General features: G+C 33.6%; 1 protein-coding gene across 2 annotated transcripts in view; it reads right to left on the bottom strand.

Annotated features, from left to right (window-relative positions):
- Window positions 1-13,955, bottom strand: part of CSMD1 (CUB and Sushi multiple domains 1) — a 1,151,643-nt gene that overhangs the window by 211,483 nt on the left and 926,205 nt on the right. For both annotated transcript variants that reach the window (XM_035319885.1, XM_035319886.1), the window contains exons 24-26: window positions 12,319-12,510; window positions 7,879-8,005; window positions 5,497-5,699 (exon numbers count right to left, since the gene is read on the bottom strand). In XM_035319885.1, the coding sequence (XP_035175776.1) occupies window positions 5,497-5,699; window positions 7,879-8,005; window positions 12,319-12,510 (522 nt within the window). The remainder of the gene's footprint in view (window positions 1-5,496; window positions 5,700-7,878; window positions 8,006-12,318; window positions 12,511-13,955) is intronic.

Here is a 13,955-nt window from a genome sequence, read left to right as displayed (position 1 = left end):
AAAGAAAGAAAGAAAGAAAGAAAGAAAGAAAGAAAGAAAGAAAGAAAAAGGTGCCTAGGGAGTTTTCAGACCTCCATATGTCAGCAGCCACTGCGTTAAGCTTCTCTATTTTGAATTTAATAATCTTCCAGAATGCCAATTTGGATCTTGTTTTGGATTTGGCCCCCAAACTACATTTTCTACAGTTAATTTAAAACTTCACTGAAAATCAATAGGGTACTGTTTTTGAGAGTATGACCCACTGTATTATTGGTGTGTCTGTAGCCTTGTGATTAATATGTTAGAGCTGTGCCTAATTTATCTTTCATCTGAAGGACACTTCATCTTTGATCAGTTTGTTTACCTTGTAATCTGTTGTACAAGAAAAAAAAAATCATCACCTTCATCTATACTGTTTGTATCATGCCTCTAGTAAGCCATTTGCTTCAGTGTTTTGCTGCAGACTTTTTTCTTTTTTTTTTTTTCCTACTCTATGTAGTAATAAAAATAATGAAATCTTGGGAATTAGGTTTGTAAACTGCAGGTCATGCAGAAGCTTCATGTGTTTTGACATGAGTACTTGCATAATAAATTTGAGAAGGATTTTGGCATATCAAAACTGAGACATTGTACATAGGATTTGCAGCAATTTCAGACTAACAACCACTTCCATCGGTGAAAGAATAGTATTTAGTCTCTAACAAGCATCTTATGCAACATACATAAACATGCACACTAGCAACTGAAAATCAGTAAATGTCTTGCACTGTCCAGTACCGTAACAAAAAACAAACAAACAAACAAACAAAAAAACCATAAATGCTAATTCCACCTGTTTTTTGAAGTCTGAAGTACAAAAGCCCACAAGTTTAAAGGAGGTAACCAAAGTAACCTACAGACTTCATTTTTGCATAGTTCTACAGGAACCAAATGAAGAACTGCTGCCTCTTATGAGGCTGAGGATGCCTTACCAGGCTATGGATTAGATGATGGATACAAATTATTTTCCGTGCTAATGAAACTGTTATTGTGGGCATGTAATGCAACATTTATAGCACCACAGAAAGCAAAAGACTGAACTATGGAGTACGATTAAATTACAAACTTCAAAAGGGCGTCCAACTGCTTAACTACTTTACCAAGAGATGTCTAAATGCATTTTATTTTCTTTGAACTCAAAAAATTAGTTAGTATATATGCACATTTAAATCTATTCTAAAATGTATTTTTGTGCTAAATCCCTTTTCTTCTCATGATGAAACCTAGCAATGAAAATTTTGTCACTGAAACGCTTGTGCTTAAATACAGTTGCTCAAACCATTAGGGAAGTAACTAAAATTTATCTCAGCAATAAATGAACAATTTACAAGACAAGAGTACCCTAACAGTTCAAGATATGTAACGCAGTTCCCATAAAAAAAATCTGTAAACAGACAAGTGATCAAATGGAATTACAAGCTGGACATAAGCAGATATTATTGCTTAAATAGATGTCAAATTAAGCACAATGTTATTAGGAGCTATCAAAATTAGAACAACTGATGCTTAAGTTCTTTTCAGGGGAAGAAAGATATCAACAGATGTGTCAACATCAGAAACAGAAATTTCCAAATAACTGTTTTAATTGACTGATTGCTATAATTTTGTTGTTGTTGTTGCTGCTGTTTTTAATTTTTATTGCCATAACTGATTCTTTGTATTGTTAACAGAATGATTTATTCAGGAATGTTTACTCTGTTAGACTGTTGGAGGAGAGCTGCTGTGTTAGGTATTATTGAAATAAAGCTGAGTCTGTAAGAATGGCAATACGACTAATCCCTGCCTGACAATGGCGTTCCTGTCATCTGCTACTTCTACTGGTACTTGTTAATATCAGGTAAACAAATTGTATAACCATACAATAAATAAGTTCTTAGTGAAACAAGATCCAGGTCAATAAAAGCAATGTGAAAGCATTGGATCCAATTTCTTTCAAAAGTCTAGAGTTTAAGCAAGATTGATCTGCTTCAATATAGATGGCTAGTCTCGTTTGAGATGCCTTACAATATCCAAGGTAACGGGCACAGGCACAGCACTGAAAGATATGACCAAGGACTTATGGGTATATGACCTTTTGGAGTGGCAGATGGACACCAGATGGGATATTCTACAGTACCTCAAACAGAAATAGATACCTGTGATAAGGCAATTAATCACAACCTATTGCATTCTATGATTTTATTAGGACCTGAGGAAACAGCACCAAGCTGCAACAGGGGAGGGTCAGGCTGGGTGTTAGGAAAAGGTTCCTCACCGAGAGGGTGGTTCGGCACTGGGACAAGCTCCCCAGGGACGTGGTCACAGCACTGAGCCTGGCAGAGTTCAAGAAGCGTTTAGACAATGCTCTCAGACACATGGTCTGATTTTTGGGGTGGTCCTGTGTGGACCCAGGAGTTGGATTCGATGATCCTTGTGGGTCTCTTCCAACTCATAGTCTATGATTTTATGATTCTGTAACCTTATGGTAGGATTCATATCATTGACCCTTAGATGTCTAGAATTTTTAAATTTAATATGCATTTCTGTAACTAGACTTACAGGTGATGGAAGAAAAAGAGGGAAAAAAAAAAAAAAAAGGAAATTTCAAAAGGAAGTTTATCGCATTTACCTTAGACACTTAGGACAAAATTAAGCCAGGTTAGAAAACTTATTTTTAATGATTAAATTAGATTTGATTTTTTAATTTTTTATTTTATTTTATTTTTGCTGCTTGTAACTGTGTTTCTTTGGGAAAAGTAAGACAATTACCAAATATATCTATACCCTTCTTGTGTTCACTTTCTGTATCATGACAAGAAAGAGTTGGTTGACATCTCTGGCTTGTAATACATAGTTTAAATGTATTTAACCCCTAGAGTAAAGGTCAGTTTTGTACAGTGAACTCCATTTTTTTTGTCCTTTTACGCATGATTAAATGGTAATTAGGTTTTAATGAAAAGCATTAGGCTGATTACAATTAACATAATCATTCTTGTCAGTTCATGTCCTCATGCTCTGCATGCTGAGCTGATTGGGCAAGACAAGGCACTTTTAATAGCGTTCAAATGTTTTATGAGCTTCAGCCATTTACATTTTTCCCTTAAAAGCACATCTAAGTACATGCACAATCAACAGTAAGTAATTCATAGGTGATTGTTTTCTGATCTACCTCAAACTGTACTTCAACAGTGCATCTTTTTTAGACAGATGCAACAACAGCATTCTTGCTGCAAAGTATAGAAAGCAGGTAATGAGCACCTTTGCAGCACTGCAAAATAAATTCTCAACTGGAGGCTAGCATTTCAATGCTTTCATTTTAAACTGTTCATTTGGCCTGATACTCTCAGAAGTATATCCTTCCTGTGATGCTGTAAGTGGATATTCATTGACATAGACACTCATTCCAATTGCATAACAGATGCATGCCATTTAACATGCCATACCGAAGTTGCATGTGTCAGAATTCCAGATTCCTGAAGGTTTTCCAAGCCTGTGCAATTCTGCATCTGAAGTTTACTTTTTGTAATTCATGTTTAATTACAATATGCTCATTAATTAAAGCATCACCTGAAAATCTATCAAGTGACAGACACAGAGACTCAAAACTAGAGCAGTTACCTTCATAGACTTATAGTGAAACATCTGCATCATCTGCAATTACCAGAGAAGTTCAAGCAACTTAATACTTTTTTTTATTATTATTATTCATTCAGTTAGAAACTACTAAAGAACTAAATTTTCAACATTCTTTGCAGCTTTACTATAAACTGATATATAGTTTGAACACATGAATAGTAAAGCATGCAAAGATCCTACATATGCATAGTTTAATCAGTTCAAATCCTTTACAGATCAAGGCCACAGTAGTGTGCTTATTGCCTCAAGGAGACTAAATAAACTAAGCCCTCATTTTTAGATGAAATAATTTAACATTGACTTTAACATATTTCTTAAATCCTATTTTTTACTCTATACACTCAAAAAAAAATAAGGAAAACATTCTGCTTGCCAAGCAGGGTGAATGAAACTTTAATATTATTTTCTCTTTACTTTAGCTGAGACATTCAGTTCTTCACCACTAACTCCAATTAATTCTGGTAAGACATACACTGCAATTGCCAGCATAATCACCGAGTGTATCCATCAGGTATGCTAACATGACAAAATCAGTTCTTCACCCTTAAGGCATTGTTTCTTATTTACTATAAGTGTCATTGAAGGTCAAAGAATACATACTAACTTGTTGGCAAATCTAACAGCTTAAATATTTTCCTCCTTTCAAAATGTATGCATAAAATTATAGATACTTTTGATGTAACGTAAGATGCGTTTGCTAACTCTAACAGAGTAAAAACAAACAATCAAACAACAAAAAAAACCTTCACTTTAAATGTAAAATTTAACTTTTTCAAACAACATGGAAAACAGCATATTGTGTAGCACACAGGTCAGAAATTTTAGAAACATTTATTGTCCTCTTTTTTTTCATCATTTTGAATACTTTTAACCAGGTGTCTTAGGGTTAAACTGTCTGTGGTTTGGGACACAACATTCAGAAAAAAATAAACAAAGTAAACAGGGAAGTTTCAAATGCATTATTAAGAGTCTAGTAAATTCCAGAAGCAAATTTTCTCATGCAGAAATAGTCACTGAAAGCTTATTAGTGCCCTTTACTTCTGAATGATATCACTTGCAGAGAAGGTTTTAAATAATACTTCTGCTCTCATACGTTTTATTAATTCATACTTTTTGTATGTTCATACCTTACATACTTCAGAGCTAGACATATAAGGATGCAATGACTGAGTCAAAGACAACAGTACAATGGCACAACAGCACAATGGTACAATGGTCTCCTTGCAGTCCTACCCTCAGTGTTTACCACTTCAGTCACAGTATCATGTGACTGAACACACATACTCAGTTTTACAATATTGATCTTATTATACTGCATACAGAAGGGCTGTTACTTTAGCCCTGAATATGTGTGATCAGTTCCATAGAGATTGTTTTTTTTTTATGTATTTCAGTATCTTTATATATATTTTATTATTCAGTGTAATTGTTTACATAAACAGCGGTTAAGGTCATAAAATGATGCATTAGGTGGTGTGAGTGAAAAAAGAAAAATAAACAGAAAATATGAACACTAAATAATGTAAGATGTTATTAGGTAGCACTGGTGGGAATACTTAAAAACCCTGAAGGAAACTCATGCATATGCAAACCCATTTTGACTTGTTAGACAATGTTGATTATATAATACTGGCCATGATTTTGCTATACATAGCAAGGAATAAGAAAACATACTGACACAAAGCAAGTCCAAATAATTTACCTTAGTTGTAGCTATCTGCCTAAGTATACGGATTAAAATAATATAATCTTTTGGTAAGGACAGAGGAAGTTCTAAAATGAGAAACAATTCACACAGATAAGAATAATATATGTAAATATTGCATATAATATTGCATTTGAGATACAAAAATATTTACATACTTGAAAACTGAATGGAGAAGCCTGATTTGCTGATGAAGAAGTCACTGTCAAACTGTAATGTCAATGAGTTGAAAGTGCTGTGAATATCCTCTGGAAGGGCTGAGCCACTCCATTCTTTAAGCAATATGCTACTTTCAATGGGCCCATCCCATACCTTCAAGATGTCATGAGCAACCTCAGTGTCAAAAACAATAAAATGCAGGCTGCAAAGAAAAAGTAAAAGCCCTGTATATTACTGATTAAACACAATTACATAAAACTCCAAGCAATCAAGCTGTTCTTAGTTTTGAAATGCTATTTCTGTTTCAGGACGCAGGAAGGCTTGGTTGTCCTGAAGCGTTATCCATTTTTCTTGTTCGGTTAGCTGATCTCATAAGAGCAATACTGTTGTGTAATACAAATGCTTTAATTACAAAAAAACACCATTATGATACAGCACTCGTTCTATAAATTAACCTCTTTTTATCATAGATATTTTAAAGGATAAGAACTATATTTTCATCAAAGATTACCTTTATTTATTCAAATGCGGATACCAAGAACACAGATTGAACTGAATTATATGAAACTGAAAAAAGCAGTAGCTACTGGACATAGCACAGGAAATTCAGTCTGTATGGCATTTGTTTTTCTTTAAAAAAAGTAAAAATTATATTAATCCATTTTTCGCTTATGCCAACATCCATAAAACATTAAATTAATATATTGGAATACTCCAATATGTATTTATTTCCAAATTAAATATTAGATTTAGAAATATGTTCAGGAATGCTATGTTATTAGTCAAAACCTGTACATTTACTTCAAATTCTGTATATTTTTAACATTGAAGAAATTGAATAGCTAAATATAAAACCCCCTTTTTTATTTTAAATACTCATGTGTTGATATTTCTTAATTACATTTGCCATTTGTCCACATAAAATAAATAATTAAATAGCTTACTCTTTGTTAACTTTTTGCACAAAAATAACAAAATAGCTAATGTGCTCAAGTAATATATCTCAGTTATATATCATTAATTATATTAGTATCAAGAATCTCTTTTTAATGACAGCAATTATATTGATTCGATTTTTTTGTTTTGTTACATTCTTGTTTTAATTTCAACTTTCTGTTATCAATGGACAAATCAGCTTGAATATTAGAAGAATCTGACAATTCAAAGTTTTGATTGTGTGTTACTACAGGAAAACTGAGCTAAAAGAATCTTTAAATATCCATATTCCTTCCACTTTGAGTGATTCAGCTACGTGTCAACTGCAGAGTATGACAATCTTTCTTGTCAAGATAAACTGATGAGGAAAAACTGTTTTAAAAGTTCTTGTATTACCTCTTTCCTTTTGCCTGAGTTCTTGAATTTTTCCATTAGTTTTCCATAAATTATTACAGAAATAAAAATGTAGATTCTTGGCATGTCTATGCAGTTCTTAGCATGTACTTTCATTGTGTTCAGTAGTCATCATTTGTGCTTCCCTTTTGTAATTTTCTTATTCCATATTTTTTTTCTGTTATGCTGCCTGGTTCATGTGGAGAAATCTACCAGTCCTTATGTATTAAACATTCTCTCAGTCCTGTGCAAATTTCTTTTTAAAGCCCTGTTATTTCTCTTAAATTTGTTTATTCTCAAAGTTTTCTGAGATGTTGATGGTCTTACTTCAACTGATTATGGGGAAAATATGATACTTGCATACTTCAAAATGTTATAAATTTTAATAATATGATGGAAGTGAGCAGGAATAAAAGATTAAAGCCTGTCAGAGTTGTATACAAAGGGCTTATCTTTTCTTATGCTGCTATTAATTGTCAAATCCTCATCACAACAAAGCATCCATGACAAAGTCTCCTACTAGATAACCAACAATGTCCAAGATGCCTGATGTCCACGCACTCCTGGCAGAGACTCAGGCATTTTAGGTTTGTTTGAAGTAATTTATTCAAGAAAGAAATTGTTGAATAATTATATTTTATTTACAACAAGTTGTTACATTGAATGTGACAGTAAGATATATATATATAAAAAAATGGCATTACAATGAGTCAAGGGAAGAATTTTGAAACCACATCTGACAGCTTGGCACTTAGCTTGTTTACAGTTAGAAAAACACATAGCAGTTCAACACAGATGATTTATAGGCTATACTATCTATCGGAATTCACAGTTAAGAATTAGATGCCTAGGTGTCCCCTGTACAATTTACTTACAGAGGTTCCCTAGAGGAGTGGTACTCATAAATGCCAGCATGACAAGCATCAACTTTATTACTATAAGAAGGTGTCAATAAACAACAAAAAAATGTAGAAGAGTGTGAGTATATAAGGCATAGAATATAATTTACAAAATACTAAAGTAAACAATAAGTACTGAAATTAAGCATGTACCTTATTGTCTTTCCTGGATCTGCTTCAATAATCCAAGTGCAATGAAGATTATTGTCATATGGTGCTGGGTAACCTGGGGACAAAATGCGCCCCGATGTGGCAGCATGAATTCGTCCACCACACTCAGCTACAAAATAAATAAGGATTGCATTGATTATTTTTAAGTAGACCATAATACTTGCATTTCAATTTTTTTTTTTCTGTTTCATATCTCTACATCTTCTAACAAGGTAACAGGTAACATAATTTCTCTGAAGTAACATTATAAACCAGTACATTTGCATACAAACCAGGATATGTACACAAGTTAAAAATGCACATATAACAATCTCTTTCCTGACTTGCTATAAAGTAATAAATCATACTTATGTGATTAAGATGCTTTACAGAGTATTTCAATATGAACTGAGACTACAAAAGCACAATTTTAGCATCAGCAAGACAGCAAAAAAGCAAAGTGTTAGGAGGTTTCAGTAACATCTCATTGAACATGTTTGTCTTTCCTAAGTAACACTGAGTGCTGAAATTCAGACTTTACACACTTTCATTTTGTAATTAAAATCACTTTCTCACTTGTCCTAGTATCAAAATGCTTTCAGTTTAATGGTTTGAACTTATTTCTATATATCTTTAAGTTTAATTAAATAATAAAGCAGTTAGGTATTGCCTTGCAATTTCCTTAGGTATTTAACAATTGAAATGCCATATACCCATAGGTGAGACAGTAAGTCAGAAAGCTATGATTTGAAAGTATGAACTGTTTGTTTTTAACCATTACTACTATAACTACTGTCTTAACTTTTTGGAGAGACCTATTGCAGCACAAAGTATCCAGAATCAAATGTTGCTTACTTTGCTTGTTTAGAGCATCATGCCATTATCTGGCCACTATGAAGTTGTAACCTAATGGAACTGGAACTCTGTGTAACAGTCAGGTGCCATTGAATTAAAAAGCATCAGTAACTCCACAGTTAAATAATGTTCCTGAAGTCCTACCTCAGCTACCCTAACAGCTTTGCTTCACAAGTAATGGCACTAAAAAACACTACCAGAGGGAAACTGTTCAAGCACAGCTGTCTATCACCATGTAAGACACAGATGATGGAACAAACATGGCAGTGGAACCAAATAATTTATAAGCAACAACTCCTAACAAAATGCATGCCACTGAGTCATTGCTGACAACCAAATTGTTACACAGATGGAAACTAACTGCAGAGGAAACAAGGTGAGTGATTTACTTAGCTATCCTGCTGGTTTGGTCACTCAGATCACTACATATTATTTAGGAAACCACTGCAGAAAGCTATTTCTTCAAATATCTGTTCTCTAAGTTTTCAGGTAATTTCAATTATATAAGTTGCAATAATTACCATAACAGATAACTGCATATAAAGAAATTACTGATACATTATTGTATTTACCAAATAACTCAAAATAACTCAGTGAAACCAAACTTATTTAAACTCAAACTAATTGACATATATGCTTTAAAATTCTAAGACTTTTTCAGAAACAGAATACATGTCGTGAACTTAAGGGGGATATGTTATGTTCACTGGGGAAAAAAAAAAAAGTTTCAAACATGATTCTGACAAAAATAAATAAATAAATAAATAAATAAATAAACAAAAAGGTAGTTTTCAATATGCAGAATTGGGCATATTGTAAAATCACCATCTTAAAGAATATGCTATATAAAATAAATAATTATAATTAATAGAATTATCAATCAAAAAAGACCTATAATCCTCTAAAGATGGAATTACAGGAATTCATTTTTTTTTCTATGCTGTGGCTTAGAAAATGAAATTGAATGCCAAGATCAATATAGCAATGTATCATTGAAGATTACTAGGTGTAGAATATGCTGAATATGTGCATTTATGGGCTTGATTTTTTTGGTAAATGAGATTGAAATGATAGTAAAGACAATGATGAATGTAAAAGTCACTGAAGACAGCAGCAAATATCAAATGTTGATCCAAGATACAGCAAGCAAAAAATAATAGAACTATATAAACAGGAAGACATTAAGAAAGTGTGTCTAGGTAAGAAAGCAATCTTTGAACGTTCATTACAATTTAAGAGAAAGGATGAAAAGGAAGCCTATCGAATCAGAGAAGGAAGAGAGAACAGATAGCATGGGATAAAACTGCAAAAAGAAAAGACCACATATCTAAACCTTATTAAGTAAATAAATAAAGAGAGTGAAATAATCTGCAGAAGCTTAGCTGAATTTTTAGGAATCTTCATGATAAGTTTTCTTTTGTGCAGAACAGTAGGAAACAAATGTAACAATCTAATGCAGTTAACAGACTCGTTTAGAAAGATGCACCCTTAGAAGACTTTCAGAGAGAATTGAGAGACAATGGTCTACATTTGACTTCTTAGGGAGCTAATTAACATGCCTCAGAGGTGGTTTATTGATTGAGAAACAGGAAGAGTGAGTCTATGGAAAACCCTTGCAATCCCCTTGTATGATTTTAAAGATAGGAAAAATAACAAATTGAAAGACATAAAGAGATAAAGCTACATTGGAAGATAGCATTGTGGTTGAATGAAAGCAAGAACAAACTCTATCACCAGATACTAAATGAAAAGTGATTACTCTATTGGTAACAGGACATAATTCCGCTTAGATATGAAGTGAGATCCTCAAGAAATTGGTTTTCATACAAGTGATTCCAAAAGCTTAGCAACAAATCACAGAAAACAAATCTAGTAATGCAAGGTACGAAGTCAAAGTATAAAAAAATAATAATAATAAAAAAAAGATAGGGTAGCAATAGTAAGTGGAATATAGAAGATTAAGACTATCTTGTTATCAAGAAAAGTGGAAATAAAGGTAAAGATACAGGAGTGGAGAGATCATTTCATTGCAGCAATGCAGTAAAATAAATTCTCAGCATAATAAAACGCATACTGGTCAAAAACATTTTGGAAAAGGGGTGTGAAAGGTGTTCTACAAGCAAAAATATGGGAATCTTCTAGATTCACTTGATCCTAGGTTCCCCGTCTTCCTCTTTGTCCAGGTCAGATTGGAATATACACATTTTTTTTGTTCTTTTGTTTGGAAATATTTTATGGTTGAGATATCAACACCCCAGATATAGATCATCATACTAAGAAAGGTATGATTGAACTGATTCTTACCTGTTGGTGAAAACAGACAGAAGAAAAGATTATAGAAAATTACCTTAGAGTCATTATTTCATTTAAATTAAATGGGGAGATAGACAAAGGTAGTACTAATTAAGGCTCTTCTCCAAAAAAGGGCAAATTTAGATGAAAAGGAAGCTAACCAATTAAGCTGAAAAGCTTGAGAAATTGAATGCATAGAAAATCTGGAATGTCTTTTGATCAAAATTGGAAAGAGTTATTTTGCCCTGTCATATACATTTATATATATATTCTCATACATATATTCTCATATATATGCTGTTCACTGACGTTTTTCTGGCACTTATCCTCTGGGTAAGCTGAACTTTTGAAAGAAAAGGAGCTTGCTCCTTTTCAGACTGCAGGTCTGTGAACGTGTTCAACAAGAAGTAGCTCGTGGAATGGAGACTGTGGCAATACAATACAGTAGAGAGGCAACAAGCAAGGATTCTACAGGTCAGCTGAGTTTGCTGAAAGTAGTCAGTAGCCTGCCTGCAGCAGGCAGAAGATACAAAAGCTAAGCATTAGAAGGCTAAGAAAGTAAGAAGAGCTTTCTGAAGTTCATGGGAACTTCATGTGAAACTTGTTGAACTCAGAAGTCACTGTTTCTTGTGACCTGGACTGGAAACCTAAACCAGATGATAGAAACTGCCTAGCGAAGGTACAATAGGCAACAGCTATACTGATGAGATATTTTGTGCGCCTCACACAGTACTTCTCCACTTAACATTTATGATGGTTGTAATGAAACACAGTTTTAGAGACTTGAAGACATGATCTTTAAAGGGAAGGTCTACCTCATAGCTCTGACAGACTGAACATCCTAGCATAACAACAATGTATTAGGACCAAACATAAATAATTCACCAGTGTAGCATGGCATCAGCTTCATAGAAATGAGATTCTGAAGCAATTTCTGATGTAAAAAGATAAGGTAAGAAAACATTAATTTGTTTTAGGATGTGGCTTGCTTAGCTTGTTAAATATTTATATAATGCCATAGTCTGTGACAAGATATCAGACTCAATGATACACAATATCATCAGAACCAAAGCTTTTATCAAAAACTGCCCTATTGACAGAAGTGCTGCCAGCAATTTTCTAGATCCTGCTAGCTAGCCATCTATTTCAGAGCCAGAAAAGTTATACTTGGATGGTCACAGTAAATGGTTTCTTATGTACAGTATATACCATTATAATATAAAGTACAGAAATAGTATTTTTTTTTTTTTTCCTGAAACTACAGCAGAAATCTTTCACTATCACAACCCATATTACCTATGCAAGCAGGCAAAGGTTTGTCCCAAACTCTTCGATCTCCACTTAAGCAGGTCATAAGACCACTTCCATGCATTGTATAGCCAGGATTACAGCTATATAAAATGACAGTGTCTATGAAATGTCCTTCATCTCGGATCTTGTAGCCATAATTTGGTATGCCAGGATCTTCACACTTCACTAGGTCAAAACCTGAAAATAGAAGTGGGAAGGGAAAAGAAGAAATAAAGTCACATAGATATCAAATATAAAACAAAGTATAATGCCAGTGAACTTCTTTCTAGTCTTGATGCAAATGATATTCTCATGATTCACTTAGATTAGATGTACCCACAGTGACCAAAGATAAATTATATACAAACTGGGGAAATCAGAAAATTGAAACACCAAGAACTAATTATTGATATGATATCGATTGCAGCATTATTTTATTGAAGAAACAGTATTATTTGCACTGTCCCAAAAGAGATTAGTGAGAAATTAATTATTTTGTATCACTTTATTCTTGAAATTGTATTTATTTTTTATTCATAGGAAAGGAAGCAGTATTGACCCTGTATTTGGTACTGTGTAGAAGATTTTCCTCCTTATCTAATCTCCATACCAAATCCATCACACCATAGTGGAAATTCAGGAAGCAAAAACAAAGGACACTCTAGTGTCCAGATACCACGGCTTCCACTTCTCCTCTGCTGAAAATGAATAAATAGTATTATACTCATTTTTGACTAGCATTCCCCTTTTTGGGCCGTTAACATGTGAAAGCGATAAAAGGTTTCTTCTATGCTCCCTGGCATAAGCAGTTCTACTCTGAGCAGGTACAATTTTTTCCCTATTTTACCCTTTCTTATCTGTGTTTTCTCCATACAGCAGTGCTAACTTGCAAAGGCAAAGTCTAATTTCTCCTTTTGCCTTGAGGTCCAGTTCTGGGAGCTTTATAAAAAGTGGTTCCAAATTCTTCTTTCTCAACTGCTGCCAGATTTTAGGATTCTTCCTTTATTATTGTCATGTGCCCAGCCAAAGTAATTCCAACTCTACAAATGGTTTCTCTTTTGCAGTCCTTATTTTACCGAACAGCTTCCGTCATACTTCATTATGGACTTCTAAATCAGGCTGCTGGTGTTCCTTTTAGTTTGCTGTTTGCAGCTCATTAGGTCTTTCACTAATTAGGGGACAATCAGATGTCTTGGTAAATAACTTATTGATAGATAATCTGAAATGGCAAGGAGTCTAATACCTTGCTCTGCCTCCTGTACAGATACTAAAGTTGTTTAACAACTGAGTCCTCTGAAAAAACAAACAAACAAACAAACAAACAAAAAACATTGCCTATTTTCTCATCTACATTTCTGTTCAATATGCATTACCTTAACTAAATATACGATACCAAACTATTTAGCATCATTTGTAGCTTTGTGGAATTTGTGCAATTCTCCACCCCCTGTAAAGCTCACAGATAAATTATCAAAATTTGGCCTGTGTAGGAAAGGGAAAAAAATCACTGAAATGATGACTCTGTTCATGATGAAGTGAGGAGGTTGTCTTTCTTTTTTCTCTCCTCTCCTCTCCTCTCCTCTCCTCTCCTCTCCTCTCCTCTCCTCTCCTCTCCTCTCCTCTCCTCTCCTCTCCTCTCCTCT

Source organism: Oxyura jamaicensis, chromosome 3 (genome assembly GCF_011077185.1).
Source record: "Oxyura jamaicensis isolate SHBP4307 breed ruddy duck chromosome 3, BPBGC_Ojam_1.0, whole genome shotgun sequence".
Classification (NCBI taxonomy): domain Eukaryota; kingdom Metazoa; phylum Chordata; class Aves; order Anseriformes; family Anatidae; genus Oxyura; species Oxyura jamaicensis.
This window is presented reverse-complemented; position numbering and strand designations above follow the sequence as displayed.